Below are 24,537 nucleotides of genomic sequence, written 5' to 3' on the forward strand. Positions count from 1 at the left end.
CCACTCTGACTCCCTGGTCTTCCTCCCGCGCGGCTCTCAGTGTTAGCTGGGAGGAGTGACGTGCAGTCACTTCCTCCCAGCTCTGCGATGTCATCACAGGGGGCCCGGTCGCGCTGTTAAAGCGCCCAGCGCTGACCGGGCCCCCTCACAATCCACATCCATCGGGTGGCCCTGACAGCATGGGCCACCCGATGGACCTCTCCATATGCGGCCCCGGCGGTTTGCCGCGCGGGCCGGGGCCGCAAATTGTCACGGCGGTACCCAGTCGCAGGGGTACCGCCGGCTCGCACCCGCCCGCCCGGTCGTCAGGTCGTCAAAACCTGGAAATCCCTACCGCCCACCTGAAATCCTAAAACGCCCACTAGTGGGCGGTAGGGACCAGGTTGACGACCCATGTATTATATACAAGGCTTAGTGCTTCTGCCACTGTAGGAATAGACAGGCCTGTTCTGACTGACCATTAAGATTTTTCTAAATTTTTCACTGCGTTCCCCGGATAATAGAGGAGCGTCCCTCTTACTTAGCCATAAGTCACGGTCAGTTAGCTGTAGACAGAGGTGTATTAAGCGTTGGTGCTGCGGCCAGGTCCGGACCAACTTCGACACCCCCTATATGGCTACCTTTGTCACCTTACTGTTTATCCGGCAGTGATGTTTAAATATGCAGTGGATGATATATCAAGTGAGAGGTAACAATAATTAAAAGTTCAGAGCCGAAACGCAGAGTATGATGGCGTCAGATAAGTTTAGCAATTTATTAAACGTCGTACTTCCAGAAGGAATGTAATGAAGAATGATATGCGAAGGCAGTAGTGAAACATCCAGGAAGAGTCTGACAAGGAAGCAGCGAGCATTCAATTAAAAAATGGAGGGTCGGAATCAAAAACATGGAGGACAGGGGACTGACTGAGGACATATGATCAGTAAAAACAGTGTTTATTGCTTTAGTGGCTAGAAGAGAGTTCCACACACGCTATTGATTGGTTTTAGCAGACCAACAACCACTGTAATTTAAGAAATGTATTTAGCTACACTGTGACGGAACTACAAACAATGATCTTCTTTCAAAACGGTTTCAGCGGTTTAAGGAAGCTGTCAGTCAAGAGCTCGTCAGTGAGCTTGCAGTGTGGCTGCAAACATTCAAATCTTAAAAGCCTTAACCCATTTTCTGCCCATTCCCAAAACCTATGTAAGTCTAACCTCTCTCATATGGATCCAATGTAATTGTTTAAACCATTTTGAAATCTATCTTTTTTTTTTTTAATTCTTTATTTTTATTTTGGTTGATCATAAGATAACATTGGGCCTGTGCAGCCACAACAGCTGTCACAAGCAAAACTTTGGCAAGTATTATGAGCATAGCATTAAAAGCAATAAAAACGTGACCAGTTTTAGTCTATGGTAGCAGGAGGGGGCACATGGTGTCAAGACAAGCTGGTCCTGGGGACCTTACTCTAGTGGTCGTCTGGGTAGGTTAGGTATGTTACCGCTCCGTTCGTGGGTGATGTCATGAAGTCCTGCTATTAGTGGGTGTATCGGTGGGTGTGTGGACTGTCGGTATGGTGCAGCATGGTCTAGGCTCCGAGGTGGCTAGTGGGGGGGGGAGAGGAGGGGGGGCTACCCCTGTAACGAGGGAGAAGATGTGTCAGAGTGGCTCAATTGTATTGTCCAAATTCCATTCCTGTTAATCTGTGTGTAGCGCGTATGTTTAGATGCGTGGGTGTCTAAATCCCTGATATGTCTTTTCGTGGCCTATCGGTTCACCAGTCAGAGAAGATGGCCCACATCCCTATATTATGTGTATGTGTCTACGTGTCCAGCTAGGCTCTGGGGGGTTCCTGTCTGGTCGTGAGCTTTAAGCGCTAGCGCAAGTGTATTGTGTGAGCTAGGGGTGTGTGTTCTCCGGTTATCGGTCTCACCTAGGTCGGTAGCAGGAGGGAAACAGTGGGTGTCGCCTGGTGGGTTAGGGGTAAGTCCACGGTGTAATAGAATTAAGTCCAACAGGATAAAGTTTTCGTTGAAGGTGTACCACAGTAACTGCTTGGGCTTTCTTCATCTTCATGAGGCAAGAGTGTATGATAGTTCTTGGTAAGTCCCGGGGGTGTTGATGTCTCCTGTCCTCTGTCCCTCAAGCCGGTCTATGGTGGGTTCAGCTTTCTTGGCTCTCTATGTTTATTTCCCACCTCTGTATTCCAACTCCGTGCCGTGCAGGTCTCTTTGGTCACTAGCGTGGTTTCAGCATTGGTCGCAGGATTTGCCTTTCGTGGCAAGTCAAGTGCCGTCAGGAATCCGGTCGGGTCTTCTTGCGCAGATAGGGTCAGGATCGTATCCCCCCGCTGTACTACAAGGGTGCCCAGTGCTCCAGCAGGACGGTGAAGGGTAAGTCATCGTACACCAGTATTGAGCAGCCGTCCACCTTGATGTCAGGGGTGTCCCTCGATCAGGCCAGGATTGCGGCCTTAATTGAAATGTTCCGGGTGACAGCTATGACGTCCCTGGGGGCATCCGCAGGGGCCGTCGGGGCCTTCCGTATTCGGAACGCGGTCATGAGGGGCACTTCACCTGCTGTGGCTTGTACTCCTAGCGCCTTTGCCACTTCATTGGCAAAGTCCAAGATATTCTCCGTGTTCACTCTTTCGGGCATTCCACGGAGCCGTATGTTTTTCTTGCGGTGTCGTGATTCCAACGAGGTGACTGTGCGGGTGAGTCCCTGAATTTATTGGGACATGGCTTCTATTTGGGCTCGGGTCTCCTTGAGCTCCTGCTCCCTGCTTGAGTCCCTGGTTTCCACCGCAGCGACCCGTGTGGAGAGGCCGTCAACCTCAGTGCGCACACCAGCCAGGTCGGCCTTCCATACCTCACGTAGGTCTATCAGTAGTTTTTTTATATCCCCTTTGGTAGAGTCAGACTCTTCGCTCCCATATACCTTGCTCAGGGGTCTTGCTGGCATGAAGTTGTTTTCCTCCAGTGACTCATCTGAGTAGCTAGAGTCTCGAGGCCTTGTGGGCGCCATCTTGGGTTGCGAGGGTTGCTGCGGCCTTTCAAAGGACGCTCGGATGTCTGGCTGTTTAGCGCTCCCCGAGTGGGTTAATTTGCGTTTTTTTCGCCCCATTTCTTCCTGAAGGGGTTCTGCAAGAACTGGTGTGTCTTTTTGGGGTTAATTCTGTGTCTCTGTGGTGATTTATTCTATTTAGCCATGTGGCTTTCAGGAGCTCCACAGCAGCACGTCTTGTTCTTTGCCCGGCTAGCCACGCCCCCTGTTTAAACCATTTTATCCCTCCAACATTTCTGTAATTAATTCATTAACCAATTAACAATTAAAATTACATAAACGTACAATATTTATTTGCGTTTTTTCAATGTTTCCCTCAGCGCAATCTTTGCATGAAATAGTTTTATTATATGTGTGGAAGTGCTATTTATTGTTCCCAGGTTTCAGTTACATGTTGAACTTTTACAGTAAAGGGGTAAAAGCTTTGCTATAGATTTAATCAAATCTAAATGACAAATGGTTAACTAGGAAAAAAAAAACAAAAAAACTATTTTTCGGAGAGACACCATGTGTCTGAAGAAAACAGCTCACCCTATCACTGGGCAGCTCACAAGGCTCTCTCCCCTGCAGTTAAAATGGAAGCATCAAAAAACTTGACACCGTTTGCACTAAAAATGCAGATTAAACATCCAAACAAGTCAGACTACTATCAACAAATGGACAAGTTTGAAATGTTTAGATGTTTCCATCACACCCACCCTGGGGCAAAAGATAATTTTTATTTCAGGGAACGAATCGTGCTTAGTGTTTTGATTAGAAGCTGTTAGTTCAATGTGTCGGCATGTATAAACATTGAATACGTACATGCTAATTACCATCACATTCTAAAACAGTTTACCTGAAGTGCTCGTGGTGTTAATGCATTGCATACATGAGCCTGTTTTAGTAATACACTCACTGCCTTTCTTTAATGGGGCTTTTAACATTTTAAAGAACTTTTAGCACCGAGGATAGAATTTACTAATAACAAACTTATCTTTTGCTGGAACTAAGTATTGCAAAGAAGTAATACAAGTCCAGAATTTACATATTAACCCAAAAATAAAGTTTTTAATTTTATCTTCTTGTAGTTTCACTTCCTGGTTTGGGGAGAGAACGGTACCTCATAGGAGTTTGCTGCATTTAAAAATAGCCCAATTAATTATATTAAAAAAAATAAAATGATTTATGTAAAGCATTCAAAATAAGAGTATGTCTTATACTGGAGTGTTAAAAAAATGTAAAAACCCATTATTGAATCAATCCAGTCTTTTGCACGCTTTATATATTTCTAGAACATCAGGACAGATAAAATCCACATACGTTTCTTCAAAGTCCTCTTGGTTGCTCTGTCTATTTTAAATTACTTTAGCACTCAAAGCTTTTCGTGGCTGCTTTTTAAATGGAATATATATATACACCTTCAAAACAATGTTTTTACTCAGATTCTATGTGGAATGCGTGATTGTGTATTAGTGCTTTGTAAAACGTTGGGTGGCATTCCAAAAACAGGACGCGGGAATACGTCATTATGTACCTTCCTATATTTTAGAAGGGAATTTTGCATTGCTTATGATTATACGCAGATAACCCACACTTTAACCGTACTATGTTTCCTTTTTGTGAGTAGATTTCTGCGTAAAATAAAAATAAGTCTTTTGTGTGTACTTCTGCATTAACACAGTAAAGAATATTTAAAAAAATAATTGAAGAATGCCTTGAATTGTGAAAATCAAATAACCATAATAAGAAACTGTGAAATGCTGACAAGTGACCAGGGGACTTTAAATAGTAGGCCAGAATAGCTTAGCAGGAAAAAAAAATAGCTGTTTTGGAGATTATATTCAACTTTGACCATTTTGTCCTAAAATTAAAAATTTCCTGTTCAATTTGCAGTTTGGAAGGTAATTAACGAATTATAAAGGAGAATCGATATAAATTAATTTTAGTAGATAATGCCGAAACAATGTTTGGATTCTACAAAACATGGACATGCCCGAAAGGCACTTTAAATTTAGACAGGGTGGTGATGTCATCTGCTATTATAAGACGCCCATTTGGCAAAACTATTATTATTATTTTATTATTTATATAGTGCCAGCAAGTTCTGTAGTGCTGTACAATGGGATTAAACATGAGGTCTATACATCCTGATATAAATGTCTTTCAAATTCTTGACTTTGAACCAAAAAAATGCTGTAGAATAGCCTGAAACTAAGACTCTTTCTCTTCTACAGCAGATTTTTTTTTTAAGCTGTAAAAACAAATGGCAAAGCTCTTTAGGTAACAAAGGACAAGATAGTAGCTGTGATAGGGGGCTTCTACCAGCCTTTTTACCATTTCACAGCTGCTCCAGCGTTTTAATGGGAGTTACCTGATCTGGATGTATCCTGCTACACAATAGACACAAAAAAACATTGCCAACTTCAAATGCTGATGGTAACAAAAGCTTCCATTTGGGGGCAAGCTTTGTAAAGGTTACTTTGTTGCCTTAAAGCTCTTAACCCCATCCACTGTCTTCCTAATTGTTTAACTTGTTTCAGAAATTGCATTCCGTGCGCTAACCAGAAATGCAAGAGGCACCTGGTGAACACAAAATTGCTAGACAGCATGAAACAGGAAACGAAATCCCGGCACCCCTTTATGCGAGGGGCACAGCCCAGCCTGAAGGAACAAAGAATTCCTAGTTTTCTTCTTCTCAAAAGCCATCGTTCCTACCAATGATCTTCCCCTGGCGAGAGTGCCTCTCTATCCTAGTCCCAATCATTCCATCTCCTGTCTGCTACCCAGCTGTTTAACATTGCCGCTGATTACTGTCATTCTCCCTTAATGCAGTCACTAGATACCAGGCTTTTTAACTGTGCCGAAACATAACTGCCAGAACTTTTTTTTTTTTTTTTTTCATTGCCTCTGTTTATAAGAAAACCCCTTTTGTAACATGAGAACGAGAAGATACTGCAGTCATTTTTAACCACTTAGTCACACGTGAAAGTCCTCTTTTTGGCATTCAAACAGTTAAAGTAAAAGCACTTGTGTTATCCCAGCTTGCGACAATATAAAAAAAGTCAGTATTAAGTGGGATTGTAATAAAGTGAAGATTGTTCTGTTTTTAGAACCCTAGAGATTACTAGGGCATACTATTATTATTTCACATTACTTCCTGATGTTAATTGTATCAAGCTAGAATGAAGTGACCGTTGCTATTTGTATAAGTTGCCGGGATTCACATTAAATGCCACATTTGCTTCAAATGAACTGAGTGTGCTTAAACTACCAAAACTGGTCCATGACACTATTTCAGCTACAGAGGTTAGTTCGGGTGTGTGTTTGACATTAACATTGGTTGCAGTGAATGCATTTCATTGCAAATGTCACCTGTGATGTATTTGTTTGACTGTATGAGCCAGCTAAGGTGTTTTTCACTGCAGATTTGACTTTTGCATGGTAAAAAAGTACAGTACGGCCCGAAATATATTTAGTTTGAGGCAGTTTGGGTTTTAGTCACTACTCTAATACTATCCTTACCGTTTTGTGTCATTTTACCCCACTCCCTCATTGAGCAGGGCCCTCAACCCCTCTGTTCCTGTGTGTCCAACTTGTCTGGTTACAATTACATGTCTGTTCGTCCACCCATTGTAAAGCGCTGCGGAATTTGATGGCGCTCTATAAATATCATTTTAATGTAGGTGAATTTTTTTCTATGCAATCTATTGTGGGAAAACTGATTCGGACTAACCAAAATGTTGAAAATTGCCCAAAAGGTGTACTGCAAAACATAAATATTATGGTATGACATTTACACACCATTTACAGGGAAAAAAGAGTAGGGGCGGTAAAAAAAATCCTTAATTATATATTACACATTTAGTAAATACATCAAATATAAAGCACTGTGGAATAAGCTGGAGCTATATAAATACCAATAATAATAATACATGTATTTATTAAATACTCCTCTTTTTTTCTTACCTCTGTTGGTTACTACTCGCTTGATCTGTGATAAAAGCAACATTTAGTGGTTGTCCTCTAACTGTCAATAAGTGAGGGGCCCATCAATCATCTTTTTTTGGCACCATGGACAGAATTTTGAATCGTAAGGCAAAGAAAGCAGATTCTTCTATTGACTGTTTTGTGATTCATCCATATAGTGTTTCAAAGTTTGTGGTTTTAGAAGAACCGTTGATTGCCCAAGATTTGGACAAACCGCAATTGGTTTGAAGCCGAATGCATGAGTCTACTGCAAATAATGAGTTAGAATGTATGTATCTCACTGTCAGTTACTATATATGTCTGATGGTAACTGTTACTGTGTATCTATGGCTGTAAATGTCTGTTACTGTGTATGTTTCACTGTAGATGTGTTTTGTAGCGCACGCCTTTCACTGTCATTGTCAGCTACGGTGTATGCATGTAGAAGTTGCTAGTAGTGTAAGTGTGATTGTAGATATCACTGGCAGGGGGGAGATGTTTGTGATTGCGCATTTTCCAACTGTAGACCATTTCTGAGGAGTATGTCTGACTGTAAATGTCAGAGATCAATAAGGTTTGTGTGGAGAAATCGATGTTTACATTAATATTGGTTGCCTGTGCTGCAGGCAAAGTCCTTGTTCCACCAGAGCAATATATATATGTATAAGTAAAAACAGAAGCCTCGGCACTCACCAAAGAACCATAGTAATAATAATAATAATAATAATAGTGCAATGGTGGTTTATTCAGTCATCAGAGAAGAGCAAAGTTTCGACACAGAAAGTGAGAAAGTCACTTCACTTGAGAAAGACCATAAGTCCATCCCTGCAAGTGCGCTGTCTTGGCGTCATACTTGACTCTGGCCTCACCTTTGAGCCTCACATCCAGTATGTTGCACAAATCCTGTAGATTCCATCTTAAAAACATAGCCTGCATCCGCCCCTTTCTTACGCAAGATGCTACCAAGGAGCTTGTCCATGCTCTAGTAATTTCCCGCATGGATTATCGTAACCCTCTCCTGATTGGTCTTCCCAAAAGCTGTATTGCCCCTCTACAGTCTGTAATGAATGCCGCCAAACTGATTTTCCTCTCTAGTCGGTCCTCTCACACCTCACCCTTCTGTCAGTCCTTACATTGGCTTCCTGTATCCTATAGGAGTCAATTCAAAGTGCTAACCCATACATATAAAGCATTGACCAATTCTAGTCCCTCTTATATCTCTTCACAGATCCATAGGTATGCCCCTTCTTGGTCTCTCTGCTATGCCCATGACCTTCTCCTGTCCGCTACTTGCACCTGTACGGCCAACTCGCGCTTGCAGGACTTCTCGCGAGCTGTTCCATTCCAATGGAATAGCCTGCCTACCGCCATCAGACTCTCCCCTAGTCAATCATTTAAGAAGTGCCTTAAAGCCCATCTCTTTAGGAAAGCTTACGGTCTCCCAGAATAACCTCTACCTCACATACCTGTCTCCTGCTCTCTCCTAAAGGGCAGGACGCTACTTTCTCCTCCAGCTCTGCTTCACTCCCACCTTATTTAATTGCTATTTCCTGTCCTATTGTGTTTTATACCCCACCTCCTATAGAATGTAAGCTCGTTTGAGCAGGGTCCTCTTCAACCTATAGTTCCTGTAAGTTTTCTTGTAATTGTCCTATTTATAGTTAAATTCCCCCCTCTCATAATATTGTAAAGCGCTACAGAATCTGTTGGCGCTATATAAATGGCGATAATAATAATAATAAAAAGACACTTTGTGTGTCGAAACATTGGCCTTCTGTGATGACTGAATAAACAACCATTGCACTATAATTCTTTGCCTAGTGCTGAGGTTTCTGTTTTTTCAGACTGTAAATGTTAGCTACGGTGTGTCTGATGTCTAGTGTCTATTGCAGTGTATGATGAAATATAAATGTTAGTTGTGTTGTACTTCGGATTCAAAAAGTCTTTTGTAAATGTCATTTATAGTGCATATCTTTGTTTAATACCAACCTCATGCTTTAAAGTTTTTAACCTTTGTAATAAATACATCTTCTAGCAAAATTATTTTCAAGATTTTTCTGTCCACATTGCAAAAAGATTGTTTCAACTAAAGACCAGGGACGTCAAACTTGTCAAAGAACAATTAGGCCTAAAAACATTTATCGTCACGTCTAATTCACTTCTGAAATTAAATTGGTATTGAAATATCTCCACTCCAGTTCTTAAGTCCCCCATGACATACATATACCACAGGTTCAGAAAATATCCTCATCCAACACAAGCATTACTGAGGTTAAGCCTGTCCAGGTGTTATTTCCCTTGGAAGGAACCTATTGGCCATCTTTGTACTAAGTCATAGAGCGTTTTGATTGTAACATGTATAACCAGGGCCGGATTAAGAGCCCATTGGACCTGGTGCTGACAATTATGATGGGCCTAATTACAGAATCTCTCAAATAAATCCATCCCCCCTAACAGCAGTGTCCCGTGAAGCAGGATTTCGGTGGACGGGGTAAAAGGGTGGACCACTGATGTTAATCACATAAACAGAACAACCCAAATGGACAAACATGCCCAAAATGGGGAGGGAGGTTGTCTGCATGAAGAATTAGATGGTCAGCCTGGCGTGAATGCACATCAGGCTGCCTGCCAATCATAAAGGATGACCACCCAAGGGCATACTGTGCAGACAGTACCCTGAGCTTGGCATAAATGCATCTAATGATGCGCTAGCTCTACATTTTTTAAAGACTGTCCCCTAGCACTCGCTGGTCCACTCTTCTCCTAACCTTCTTACTAGCAGGCAGAAGCTACTGTTCTACAGTCTGGGACAGAGAAAAGGTGAGTGTAGAAGAAAGGGTGTTAAAAAGATTGAAGCAGCATGACCATTTGCATAGTGCGCAAAGTCAGCTTTACCTTAACTAATTTTATTGTCAGTCAGTCCAAACAAGTTTTGTTCCCCTATATTCCTCTTAAGTTTCCATACTTAAGCAAGAGCATGTGAAGAGTAGTAAAAAAAATTAAAAATCAATGGGCCTATTCCATAGGCATGGGCCTGGAGCTGCAACTCCATCAGCCCCTATTTTAATCTGTGTATAACCACAATACCAGTTACCGTCTATGTGGGTTTTGTATGAGCAAATTATTTAGTGTTAAATAAACACAGGCACAGTTATTTCTTTTACCGAACGGCTGTGAATTTTATTCAAGGTTTTAAAAGATCCACACCAATCATTTTAGTTTCCAAATTCTTTATACCAATATATCAAATAACCAATCACTTTAAATCAAATTGCCAAACATAAAAATGTTAAGCTAACACAATCAGCCTGGAACTGTACCAGTGATCAGTGATATGCACAAATAACAGCAAACTACGACTTTTAACTGGGAAAGGGTGGGATGGAAACAGTCTAACTATATAGAAATCCCGTCCTATAGATAATTTAACCTCATAATGAACTGTATTTAATGATCAATATGAAAACATAAAGAAAAGAAAAGAAAAGGCTTTGCAGAGTGTGAGCCCCATCAAGCCTCTGCTTAACAAAACCACAATAACCACAGTGTGTAAATCGCTGGAAGATTTACCACAAAGCACTAGAAGAAATGTCAAAGTATATTTGATAAAGAATAATTAACGTGTAAAATGCATAAATTATATGGTAAATGTAGGATGTGGAAATGCAAAAAACGAGGTGTGCAGAGCAATCAAATGTGAGCATTGAAACAATGAAATTACTCCACTTTTAGAACTTTGGGTGAGATTTAATATTATATTCTAAATAGAAGCCCAATTTGTAAAAAGTGCGACAGTCACCAAGGAAACTAGATGAATCAGCAGGCACATTCCTGTTTTCATTTTTTGCAACACTTTTTAGAACAGAACAATCTTCTCATTTGTTCTCTATGAAACAACCAGAACATGGGTTGGTTGGTTGACTGATGGCTGGGTTGGTTGTATTAACATTATACACTAGTCATTAATGGTGAGTATGTTATACTTACAGTGACTGAAGTCTGTGTAGGTTGTGAAAGGCCTCACTTGGTACCTGTCTTAATCTATTGTTCTGCAGCATCCTGAGAAGAAAATACCAAAAAGAAATGGAAAAAAAAAATAGGGTGAATATTTCAGAAGACATTATGTAACAATACATAAAGCAGGGCTGGAATGTTGAAATGTTGCAATGGATGTTTTGCAAATTCTATCACCCGTAGTCAGCCATAATGTAATGTAAAATAACTCGCTGGCTGCCTCTGGTCAGCATCTGATAATGTAAATGTGCACTTGTGGCTAGTACTTCAAGCAGATCTGCAAAAGCATCCTTATGTGCAAAAGTATATTCCTGGCTAATCATGGCAGCATCACTTATGGGTAGCTCCTCCCTTAGCAGTCACAGGACAGGAATTAATTAGATTAATTAATTAGACTGATAGGTATAAAGAGTCCCTCCTCCCCTTACACCTCAGTCTTTTTTCCTGTCCTTAGCAAGTTTCTACAGGACTTTTTAAATTTAATTTTATGGCCGCCTTCCTGCGTTTGTCGTGGGTTCGTTCCAAATGAAGTTCAGCCACTCTTCATTTGAAGGACCCAGTAAACAGCCTGCATGAGCAGGACTAACGGGGTCAGGTTCAGTGTAAGTACTGAACTGCTGCGTGGGATTTGGTGTTCTGAGGGAAACACGGCTACAGGTAATCTGAGACTATGGGGTTGGCTATCTTTAAAAATTCCCCTTGTTGTCAGCTTGCCCCTATTAATTGGGGTCCCAAATCCCCCCTTCCCCCATACCTTGATGGCAGTTCCTTTGAATCCATGCTGAGGGAGTCCCCTGTAGGGTGATCTTGCTCTATGTTGGTTTTGATCTGATGGATTTTTGAGTGGTCTCCTGGGATTTCTGGGCGTTCTGGTGCCTTTCTGCGGCGTGGAGGCACTTTCCCGACTGCCTGTGGCCCCCTGAGGGTTCGGGTGTTGTAGCTGGAACGCAGTGTGCGCTCCAGCAGACTGCCTGGTGGTCGCGGACGCATCCGGCGAACCCGAAAGTGAATTTCAGGCCGGTCGCGAGCGTTTGGAACGCATAGCGTGCGTTCCAGCGGTCTGCGCATGCCGATAGACTTATTACCCTTCTCAGAGACACTCTTAGTCTCACGGAAGAAAAGTCTGTAGTGAGAGAGACTGACAGGTTCTTTGAAGACCTAAAACCAAATAGACCTACCTTCCCGGTGCATTCCTCGATCAGGGACATGATCCGTCAAGAATGGAATAAGCCAGAAAGGAAATCCACCTTGAAAAATAAATTCACGATAATTTATCCTTTCTCTGCCGTGGACTGCTGCCTGTGGAATTCAGTTCCTAAGATTGACGCTGCGGTGATTCATATGGCAAAGAAAACTACGCTTCCTATTGACTCCATGGCGTATCTCAGAGAGCCTATGGAAAAGCGTATGGATGGAGATTTGATTAAAGCCTACTTGGCACTGGGCCCCGCACTTCATCCGGCAGTGGCTCTGACCACTCTCTCCAGGGTGTTAAGAGTGTGGCTCACTAATTTGGAGGAGGACATTGACCGGGGTGTCTGTAGGGAACATCATTTGGAGAGCCTTAAGGACTTTAGCCTTGCCACGGAATTCTGTTCAGAAGCCTCCCTGGACATCACTCGCATGATTGCCAAGAGTATGGCCCTGTCTGTGGCTTCTAGAAGGGCCTTATGGCTTCATTCATGGGAAGCAGACTATGCCTCTAAGGCGTCCTTGTATGACCTTCCATTCCAGGGGGATCTCCTATTTGGCAAAATTCTGGAGGACGCTATTCAAAAAGCTGCTGATGGGAAAAAGGCGTTTTTGCCTCAGGTGAGCAGAAAGAGCTTTCCCTCCTCCTGGAAGAATAAGCGCTTCAAGGATCGGTCCTTTTGGGACAGCAGAAGCTATAAACCAGAAATTCTTCATGGAAATCCTTCTCACACTCTTCTTCCAATAAGGCTTCCAGAGGAAGAGGAGCTAGAACCTCTGGGAAGAGCTTCTGAAGGTCTTCAGGCCCATTCGGGGACTGTGGGGGGGAGACTGAAGTTCTTCTACCCCGTGTGGTCCATAAATATTTCGGACATGCGGGTCACTTCCATCATAAAGGAGGGTTACAGGATAGAATTTTCCTCTCGCCCAAAATCCGCTTTCTTCAAAAAATCCAGGGTGTTGGCAGGCACTAAACGAAGGGCCATGAGGACCTGCATTTCTACTCTTCTGGAACAAAAAGTGGTGGAAGAAGTTCCAAGACAGGAAAGGTTCCTTGGGGTTTACTCCACAGTGTTCTTGGCCCCAAAACCCCAGGGAAAGTGGCGTCTCATCTTGAACTTGAAGGGGGTAAACTCCATGCTTGATGTAAGAACATTCAAAATGGAATCGTTACAGACCATCTTGAAGAGCGTCAAAAGAGGAGACTGGATGACCTCCATAGACTTGAGGGACGCCTACTACCAAATCCCCATAAACCAAGATCATATGCAGTTTCTCAGGTTCTGGGCACTAGGAAGGCACTTTCAGTTCCGGGGACTTCCGTTTGGCCTCAGTTTCTCGCCAAGAACGTTCTCGAAAGTTCTTGTCACTTTGATAGCCTTCGTAAGGGAGAAAGGAATCGAGGTCTTCCATTACCTGGACGACATCCTTATCGTAGGTCCATCCCAAAGGATGGTAGCTCATCATACGTTGGTGGCTACGAACGTTCTTCAAGACCACGGTTGGCTTCTGAACGTAGAGAAGAGCTCCCTGATTCCTTCTCAGACGATCATATTCCTCAGAGCAGTGATAAACACCAGATCTGCCCATGTGTTCCTGTCTCCAGAAAGGGTCACGAAAATCAGAGACAAAGCAGGGAACCTACAAGATCTCGAGACTGCCTCTGCAAGAGAAGTCATGAGTCTCCTGGGCTCTTTGACATCAACTATTGGGTTGGTAAAATGGGCCCAGTGGAAGTTCCGTCCGGTCCAGAATTGCTTCCTTCTCCAGTTCGACAGAGTGGGAACAGATTGGGAGCAAAGAATCTCTCTACCCCTGCCCGTGAGGAAAGGGTTGAACTGGTGGAAGAACAAGAAGAATTTGGCAACAGGCTTCCCGTTGGAAGAACCTCCTTGGAAGGTTATTACAACAGATGCCAGTTCTTTTGGATGGGGTGCCCACTTCAATTCCACTTGGACTCAAGGGAAGTGGACCCAAGAAGAGACTCAGCTACACTCAAACCTGAGAGAGCTGAGAGCGATTACCAGGGCCATCTTGGTGTTCCTGCCACGGATCTTAAATTTTTGGGTACTAATCAAGACAGACAACAGAGCGGTTGCTTCATATGTGAACAATCAAGGGGGCACAAGAAGCAGATTGCTCCCTTGATGACAATCACCATGACCAATCTTCAGGGTCTGAAGGCGATCTATCTTCCAGGTTCGGAGAACGTGACTGCGGACTTCCTCAGCAGGAAGGTAATTCTTCCGGGAGAATGGAAACTTCACCCGGCAGTCTTTGCATGGATTGCCCATCGGTGGGGCATGCCCCAGATCGACCTGATGGTGTCCTCCCAGAATCATCAGGTGGAGAATTACTTCTCCCTCCACCCGGACAGTCAGGCAATGGGCCAGGATGCTCTCTCTCTTCCTTGGTCATTCGATCTGGGGTATGCGTTCCCTCCCCTACCCATGATACCCAGGTTCCTGCGGAAAGTTTGGACGGAAGGAAAGAAGGTTATTGCCATAATTCCGATTTGGCCTCGGAGGCCTTGGTTCCCCCTATTGTCTGTGATGAGCCAGGAACAGCCTTGGCCTCTTCCTGTTATGGAAGATCTGCTATCGCAGGGCCCAATATTCCATCCTCATCCGGAACGCCTCAAATTGGGGGTATGGGTCTTGAAAAAGAAAGACTTCAACGTCTAGGTCTTTCAGAAGCAGTGGTCAATACCCTTTTGCAATCAAGAAAAGCTTCTACTTCCTCATAATATCATAGGATCTGGGATGTGTTCCGGGAATGGGCTTCGGCCAAACACGTTGACTTCCTGTATCCTCGCAATACTGAAATCTTGGAGTTCCTGCAAGAGGGTCTGGAGAAGGGCCTTAGCCTCAGCACTCTTAGGGTTCAATCTTCGGCCCTTTCAGCTTTATGCAACATCTCATGAACTTCAGATCCTTTGATCTCCAGGTTCTTCAAGGCAGCTTTCAGGTTGAGACTTCCTTCCAGATCTACTACCCCCTCCTTGGGACCTTCCTCTGGTGCTCGATTACCTGACTGAGGATCTGTTCGTTCCTCTTGAGAGTTTGGATGCTACCCTCCTGACATATAAAACTTTGTTTTTGGTGGCAATTACTTCAGCAAGAAGAATTTCGGAGATTAAAGCATTTTCTACCTTATCTTCTTGTCTACATTTCTATCATGATAGGGTGTGCCTGAAGCCAAAACCCGAGTTTCTTCCTAAAGTGGTCTCTCAGTTTCATCTCTCTCAAGAAGTGGTTCTTCCAGCATTCTACCTCAATCCTTCTTCGCAAGAGGAGGTTAGGTGGCAACATTTGGATGTCATGAACTGCCTGTCTATGTACCTTCAGCGTTCTGAGTCTTACAGAAAAACTGACCAACTCTTCATTTTACCTTCGGGAGCCAGGAGAGGTGAGGGGGCCTCCTTATCTACATTAAAACGTTGGATTGCACTAGTGATCAGGAAAGCATATATCTCAAAAAATCGATCACCTCCCATGAAGATAAGAACTCATTCTACCAGAGCATTGTCGACTTCATGGTCTAATTGGGCAGAGGTTCCATACGATGATATTTGCAGGGCAGCCACCTGGTCTTCCCCGATGACGTTCTTGAAACACTGTGGATGTGGATACTCCTTCCACTGCCTTTGGGAAGAGTGTCCTCTCTACGGTTTCCTTATCCCGTTGATATTAAATTGCTTTGCGGCATTGAGTCTGTTCAGTGTCTTTTCTAGAGTTTAATGTCCCCACCCTATAATTAAGTGAGCTTGGGTATTACCCATAAGTGATGCTGCCATGATTAGCCAGGAATAGAGAAAATTTATGACAGACTTACCATAATTTTCTTTTCCTGGCTTTTTCTCATCGCAGCATCAGGGATCCCACACATTCTCTTATTTTCAGCTTTATAATTGGACTGAGGTGTAAGTGGAGGAGGGACTCTTTATACCTATCAGTCTAATTAATTAATCTAATTAATTCCTGTGACTGCTAAGGGAGGAGCTACCCATAAGTGATGCTGCCATGAGAAATAGCCAGGAAAAGAAAATTACGGTAAGTCTGTCATAAATTTTCTCTAATATAATCCTAAATGGAAACCTCAGTGAACATCCTATACTTACTTTATACACAAGTGACTTGGCATAAAGACAGTGATGCCCCGGGGCGGAAAATGTTTTTTCTTAAATGGGAAAGTACCATGATATTTCTTTCAAAGTACTGCCTAATTGTAAATACACACTAAGGCAATGTCATTTTCTCTTTTCAGATAGCAGCCATTTTCATACCAGCCCATTCTTTAACTTCGGCAATCTGCACTTTTTTTTTCTGAGAGGGCACAAATAATTTGTTTTATTTATTTTGCCATAGATAAATCCCTCGCTAGTTTTTCTTCACTTTTCTTAGCACCTAGGTAAAAAAATATATGAACTAACAATATTTATGTAAATGCAGGTATCTGGTGAGAGACCGAAAAACCATTGCTAAAGGTAATCTCAGCTTCCGACTATGTAAGGATCAATTTGCCAATGACAGCGTTATTCACTGCATGGGTAGCAGGGGTAGGTAACCTTCTGCACTCCAGTTGTTGTAAACTACATCTCCTTTCATGCTTTTACAGCCCAAACACTGGCAAAGCATCATGGGAGGTGTAGTCCAAAACATCTGGAGTGACGAAGGTTGCCTACCACTAAAGTTAGAATTCCAAGTGAATTTCAAATTTAAGGTCAAAAGAATCGACCTACAAAAATTCAGTTACGTTTTCGTTTTTTTTCAAATAAAATAAATAAAAATGTTAATATTTGTCAATGTTTTAACAATCAATAATGTATAAACAGTATGATGTATAACGCTTTCATTTCTGCTACTCTAACCTTAAAATTTAAATTCACTTTGAGTTTGCGCTTTATTGAACAACACTGTAGCTGTCGTATAATCCATCCTTTCTGTTCCTCTCCATCAAACGTTGTACTCTAGTAATCCAGCTGTTAGCTTTCCACAGTAGAATGCTGGCAATTGAACTACAACTCCCAGAAATCCAAGCTGCACCTCTAAACTTCTTGTGTGCAGAGATTTATGAATAAGCTCCACCGTGGTATAGAAAGGTAAGTGAGCGTTACCATTGGACAGAGATCACTACAGAAGCCACAAAGTCTGAGGTTTTGCCTCAAATACAGGAACTTCATATATCTATATGTATGTGTCCCTATAATGCATCTGATATTAGAAATGCCTGTGAATATTCAAGGACTTTTTGGTCATTGCTAGATTATCTCAAATGTGTGCTATGTTTTTACAGGTGAGAAGTTCACTGATTAGCAGATTAACTACCATTCATCCTCTTAGATCAAAGGGAATAGCAAGAAGGGGAAATAAATAGAACTGCTGTCAGCTCGTGCTGTTGCTTTAACAATTAAATCCACAATGCATGTATTTGTTTAAAAGTATCACGACATATAGGTGATGTGGCCACACTTTCTGACACTACCCTCTGCCAGAACATTAATGATCAGGAACCTTTAAATGTAAACCTTTCAGAGAGAAAGATGTGTTCAATGCACTGTACAGCAATGTGTTGGGTTGGGTACACCTCTGACGCTCCGATCCTGGCAATCAGTACAGGCTGCGGTGGCTAAATTTAAACTAGATTAGGTTGCCCTAGCATGCAAGACTGCAGGTAATCAGCTATTTCGACATAAACTGTGTCTATAGGTTGTTGCCAATGACAAAAAAAAACAAAAAACCAACATGCTGCATAAGAGAACACATTAATTATCGTTTATTTCAAGTAATAGCAGGCTGGCTGACATTTTGAGCCATTTAAAGGAACACTACTGTGTCAGGAATTTAAACATTCCTAATGCTATAGTGTTCTACTCCCTGCTTAGATTTAGGGCCTCGTCTAAATTTCATTTAAAAAAATTAAATAAAAAGCATTTAACTTACCCTTGTTCCAGCGCCATCTTCTTGGAGGCTGTCTCCTCTTCATCTTCTCATCCAATCCAATGCTTCTCATAAATAAACACTGAGGTCAAAAAGCGCATGCCAGGCAGGCACTATGCTCATCCAATCAAAAGCTCCTCATGTGGACGCAACAAATCCAGCGCTTCCCAAGCATTAGAGGACATTTGATGTCCTCCTTTAAGGCATGATTGTCACAGTCAGAGTCCGATTCGGTTATAGTAGCACCCTCTAGTGGCTGCCAGGAAGGTGTGTTTAGCACTGCAATGAAAACTAGTATCGTATTCACAAAACAACATTGTTTTGCATTGCAGGACAAAAATGACAGGGCCAATGCACCCAGATAATTTCATTGAGATGAAGTGGTCTTGGTGCCTATTGTGCTTTGCTCTCCAGCTTCCACTGGCTGTTACAATAACCATCATATTCTGCTACAGTGTTTACACTAAAAAACAAACCAAAGTTACGTCTAACTCCACAAAAAAATGTAAAATACATTGTTGCTCTTCAAAATGCAGATATAGAAATCCATAGAATAAAATATCCTAAAATATAAATGTGATAAAACACCAACATAGCTTACGTTTCGAGTTTAGAAAATTGTATGTCTATCTGCAAGTGTAATTTAAAGTAATACTTGGACCTTAGACATAGGTATATATTTTTTAAATATTAGAGTGTTAGTTTTTAGATTCAGGCCCTTCCCCCCATTGTTTTTTTCAAATTGCTAAATTGATCAAAAACTTTATTTTATTCCAGCGCCAGGTCAATCCGCCTCCATCAGCAATGATGACTTTAGCCCAATTCAATGATTCTCATTGGAATATAGGGCACATGCACTTCAATCACTACTCTGAGCTACTCCAATGCTTCTCTTAGAGAGAGGCACAGAACCCAAAGCTTGTCTACAAGATGACTCGTGTCACATGGTATCTGTCGCTGTAGTAAGACTACTACTCAAAAAAACCAAAACTTTCAAAAACAAATTATCTTTGTTGACGGGGCAGGTTACTTCATGTAATGCAATAGTAATCACCATAATATATTTTTTTTCAATTTCCAACATATTGTTACAAGTGTTATAAAAAACAAAAACAGTTTCCATCTAATTTATGACTCTTTTATAATTTTACCTAATTAACGGAGAAAAGCATGAACTGCACCAAAACAGAGTCCTGTAAAGTTTGCTTCCGCTACTTTATATACTTATTACATGCATACGGGGTTTCCTTTAGACAGAGTTGCTCATACTTTTGGCATTTGTTACAGACATAGGTTCAGCCTATGCAGCTTTGCACTGAGCCATGTAATCTGTTGAAATAAGGCAAAGCATAAAATCGGATGACATGGGAACTGAACACACGGGATAAATAGTTTGTGATTACATAGCTGAACATATACTTCAAACTCCTAACAAGTTCAATTGCAAAAATTAATAGTATACTACCAGATGGCAGACGATTGCATTAATAACAAATATTTATTTTTTTTAGCCAAAATTATTAGCTCATTAATATTTTTATATTGTTATTTTTTTTTGTTTGTTTTTTTTGTTTGAAAGTTCGGGGTTCTGGGCTGTGGGGATATCGGTTACACATCAAATATGCTTGGACCAGAAATATTCTTGATATTTGTATTTTTATTCATTCGGATGATGTTAACAGCAAGTGCAAACTACACTACTCTACAATAGTAAATAGAGGATCAAAGCATAGAATGGCATCCTTTAATTAACACGAAGGAGCCTCCACAATGTGGGTTATGTATATAGATCAATTCTGAAAATGAATGGAAAGATTCCGTTGGCTAATAATGAACATTCAGAACTTCTAGAATCACTTCTCATACTCAACACCCAATATTTCGCTTTGGAAACACGCTAATAAAATGTAAAAAAAAATGTACGAACAAGTATATCAATTACAATCTTTAGCGTTTCAGCCCAGCAGATCAAATGTTGAAGCTATTTCAGCAATGATAGTTTAATTAGAGGCCTGGAGGATTTGAGAAAAGCAATCGGAAATATAGACAATAAATGCTCGTTCTACTTACAGCACTTTCAGATTATTGAGCCCAACAAAAGCCGCCTTGGGGATGTATGTCAGATCATTTCCTGCAAGACGTCTGCAAAAAAAAAAGAGCAAATACATTTCTGATCATGTGGAACTCATTTGAACAAGATTCATCTTCAAGATGCATAGCTATGCTGTGACCAGACTTGCCCAGGAATAATAGTTTTGGGTTAAAATAGTAAATAAATACAAAAAAGTAAACACTACTTTTAAAAAAAGCAGAGTGTTAACCCTTAACAAGCCACGAGGATGAGCGATACATTGTGCAAAAAAAAAAATAAAAAAAAATAAAGTTATGGATTTATTCACTAAACTCTGAATTTTGTCTGTGTTGCAGAATTCTTCTAGTTTAGCTGTTTTAACCTATATTTTATCATTTAGATTCCAATAAGCCACAATTCAGAGTTTAGTGAATAAAAACGTTAGTGGCGTTTTGTTCATGTTTGAAAAATTTTAAGTTGCTGGAATTCTGGTATTGAAATTGTTCTGAAACCTTTTTAATGGGTATCCAGTTAAAGATCCATTCTTCAACTGAAAAAATAACTCAGTGACCAATTTTTTCATCACAATATAATATATAACAAATTTATTCCACAAAGCACCTTCATTACTGTCTTGTCAGTGTTAAAGGAGTCTACATTGCCTTGAAGCATTACGTTGAGGCATTGAGTTTCCTTGGTCTTAATAGATGTTGTGCCAGTTCCAACCGATCGAACCAATAAAAGTAGTATGGAATTCAATAAAAGAGATAAGAACCACCCTAGTAATTTACACAGCATTAAGTATTGTTATTATGTAATTGAAATAGGCTTCGTACTACATGTTATACACTACTTATAGACTTTGTCTACTGAATCCCCCAAAATTCTATCACTCAAGCCTAGATCCGTCTTAGAATTGTGTCAAGTTGTGCAAGAGTAAAACTGTATAGATAATTTACTTTTTAATGAACATCTTACGTGCACCTCTGCATGACTGGGATCTGGCTATTGTGATCACAGGAATGAAATGCTTTACCTAAAATGGGAACGTACATTTATGATGTTTATTTTGAAGTACTGCCTAATTATAATCGCAGAATGAAGTTTAATTACATAATTTTATTTTTCAGATTGATGCCAGTTTGCATACCATCCCATTATTTTACGAATCAGGTTTTCCAGTGACATGGCACTGGGGTTTTAAAACTAATTTGTGCCTGGGTCTCCAGCCCTATTTGTTTATAGAGAAACCATTCTAAACTTTCCAAAACATGTTCAAAGAGTTGCACTACCTGTCTGTTAATCCATCTGTCCATCTGCCCATCCTTCAATACATCAAATGATTTTGATGATAGATAGAATCAACTAAGAATTAATTTTGCTTCATTTTTTTTTTTTATTTATTAGAAATCAACATATTGCAATATTAAACTGTGGGGCAGAATTAATGCTTATGCACACCCCAGTGACATGCTTGGAAAGTGGTGTACACACTTGAAAAATGTTTCCATAGTGCCATATGTTTGCATGCACTAGGTGGCCCAAAAGGCACAGACTTCGGACATTAAAAAATTTGCACTGTATGCTTTGAACGTAACACAAAAAAATATTGATTACATTGTATTTATTATCTTCCTCTGGCCTGTTATTGGTCAGGCTTTCTGTCAATCAATGTACTGTGTGCTTTCATTTGCTGAACATGCAGAGGTGCGATTATTGTAACTAAAATCAGCCAATCACAGAGCAGCAGGAAGATGTAATTAGAGAAAGTTCTGTTTGAGCAGCAAATTAAACTACACTATTTAATGACTATTGTGCACCCTCACCAAAGGCAGGTAATAGGAAGTCAGCGAATGTCATGTTTATATTACTAATTCTCGCTACATTGCTTCTATTTAGTCATTTAAACAGTTTATCAGGCAGAAACATTTGCCACCGTTTTCTTTAAAATTGCATATAATATTAAGTACAATTTACCTCAATAAACCACAAATATATCTTTAAAAACATTTAATCTGCAAAAGTAAACCGATAAAAAAAACCCCACAAAAATAAAATGAGCCAAATATTTGACTAATTATGAGAATTATTGTTTCAAGGCAGCGTCCAACTAGGCTAACTTGTTAAATGCTCAAATGATTTCACGAACATTCTGTTGTGCCTTAGTACAATTCAGCTCAGTTTGCAGCCCGTACTCATTGAGCATTTTAGTGGCCTGCGAGGGAGTTTTGCAGGTCATTTGCTGATGAGCTTTGTCAGGGCTGTGTGGGAAAGCTGTGTAGGGACTGCTTTGCTACTTGAAGGATTTTAGAATTTTGCATACTTTATCACTTTCCCAAACCCCACTTCATCACTTTCACTGAATTTTTTATTTTTATTTTATTTTTTACATTTGAAATGCTTTTGTTTGATGACCTTAAGACTTTTTTAAAAATCCTCTGTACCACATGGGCTATCCGTGAAATTCTAGTGGTTTTGACACAGGGTAAAAAGAGTCCAAAATTGGAACCTGACCAAACATATTGTTTTTCTCAACCTAAAATGACCCTAGCTAATAGGAGAACTGATTGGGTGAAACAGCTGCCTTTCTCTCCAGCTGACTTAATGAGATATCAGTACAGTGAATGATGAACTGTGCATTTAGCTGGTACTTTTAATTAATCACGTTGTATTATTTTAGAACGAATGGTATATGTTGCCACTACATAAATAATAACATCAGAGAATGCAGCTATTACATGGGTGGATGTGGAATCAGTATAAAACACATGTGTAGAAATTGGACTGTGAATGCATTTGTGCATTAATAGAGTTTTGTAGAGGTTAAAAAACAAACAAACAACAAAACAAAACGCAACATAGTAGAACATGCACTGACGTACACACAAACAAAACACATTACTTTCTAGAAGATACAATGAGACAATGTATGTGACTATATAAATTGTGTGTTAGGCCATTTTATGGGTGAGCACTTACCCCACATTTAGACCATGTGGGGTTAAACTCTAAATTAACGAGATATATATGCTGGCCTGACATTTTGTAAACATATATTATTTTTGATAGTTACCAAAACAGCGCGCTAAAATAATCTGCAAATATAAAATACAAATAATAGTGCAGACTGTCTGAATACACTCCTATATATTTAGAGAAATCTTAGGGGAAAAAACTCACATGTCCCAGAGCCCTATCACCCCTGGCTCTGGGTTTGCAAGGCTCTTTAGGAGAGGGGATATCCCCACACCGCTGAATCCTTCAAAGGATATGTTCACTGCCGATCCCTGCTGTGCTGTGTGTGAAAACAGAAGGGGAGGACCTCCAATTGAATAATATCTTAAGTAAGTTTATTACATAAAAAAATTTAAAACCCTTACTTGGGATGTGGTGGGTATAGACTCGCAGAGTCACCCACATAAAAGCATGAACAAATATTGTAAAAACGCTTCCTGATTGCAGTCCGATCAGTCCGATCACGTGACCGTTTCCGGGTCCGCCCCTCCAGTGACGTTCGTGTGACGCGTTTCGCCCGCCTCCACAGGCTTCCTCCGACGACGTCAGAGAGTTCCAGACAGTCTTTTAAGTCCACAGAGCCTCCCCCTTCTCCTCCCATTGGCCAGGGGGCGTGAATTTTGATCATGTTTACTGGGCAATCAATTCTGCATATGCGGACTTAAATTATTTAAATTATTTAAATTATTCAAATTATTCAAATTATTCAAATTATTTTAATTATTCTAACTAGCTGAACTCCTTTTATCAACCAAAAAGGTGTTGATTCTATTTAAACACACAGTCAAAAAGCAACATCTGATCATTAGAATACAATACTATTACTCAGTATGTTCCTATACACAATGGGTGTCTTATAAGCTTAATCAGATTTAAATAGATATTTGCACAGGATCAATTGCTCTTGAGCATAAGTATACACATAAACATAAAACATAAACATAAAAACAATAGCATCCTCTTCATTTGTTATTACAATCGTATTTAAACCAACTGGTATAGATCTTTCAGTTCTTATTGAGAACACATCTATCTTTGAAACCTACTTCAGAACAGGAGAGAAATTGCAAAATAATTCAAAGTATAATTTAAAGGGAGAGATACAGAAATCATTTCATAAGGAATGGTTACCTCACAAGGGAAAGTGGACTATACATTGACATACCAAATGATTATCGTATAGGGTTAGATAAATTGAGTTGCTCCTAAATTTAAAGGGATAGCATTTACTTAATTCACTATTGTGATCAACCCGAAAAATAGACAATATAGATTTTCTGGTTCTCATTCAATATATATTCATCTGAG

The 24,537-nt window shown here is 40.6% G+C and overlaps 1 protein-coding gene across 1 annotated transcript in view; it reads right to left on the reverse strand.

Moving 5' to 3' along the window:
- LGR5 (leucine rich repeat containing G protein-coupled receptor 5) overlaps positions 1-24,537 on the reverse strand; it is a 145,289-nt gene that overhangs the window by 43,656 nt on the left and 77,096 nt on the right. Inside the window, exons 3-4 of the mRNA XM_063447004.1 lie at positions 20,214-20,285; positions 10,987-11,058 (exon numbers count right to left, since the gene is read on the reverse strand). Of these exons, the coding sequence (XP_063303074.1) occupies positions 10,987-11,058; positions 20,214-20,285 (144 nt within the window). The remainder of the gene's footprint in view (positions 1-10,986; positions 11,059-20,213; positions 20,286-24,537) is intronic.

Source organism: Pelobates fuscus, chromosome 3 (genome assembly GCF_036172605.1).
Source record: "Pelobates fuscus isolate aPelFus1 chromosome 3, aPelFus1.pri, whole genome shotgun sequence".
Classification (NCBI taxonomy): domain Eukaryota; kingdom Metazoa; phylum Chordata; class Amphibia; order Anura; family Pelobatidae; genus Pelobates; species Pelobates fuscus.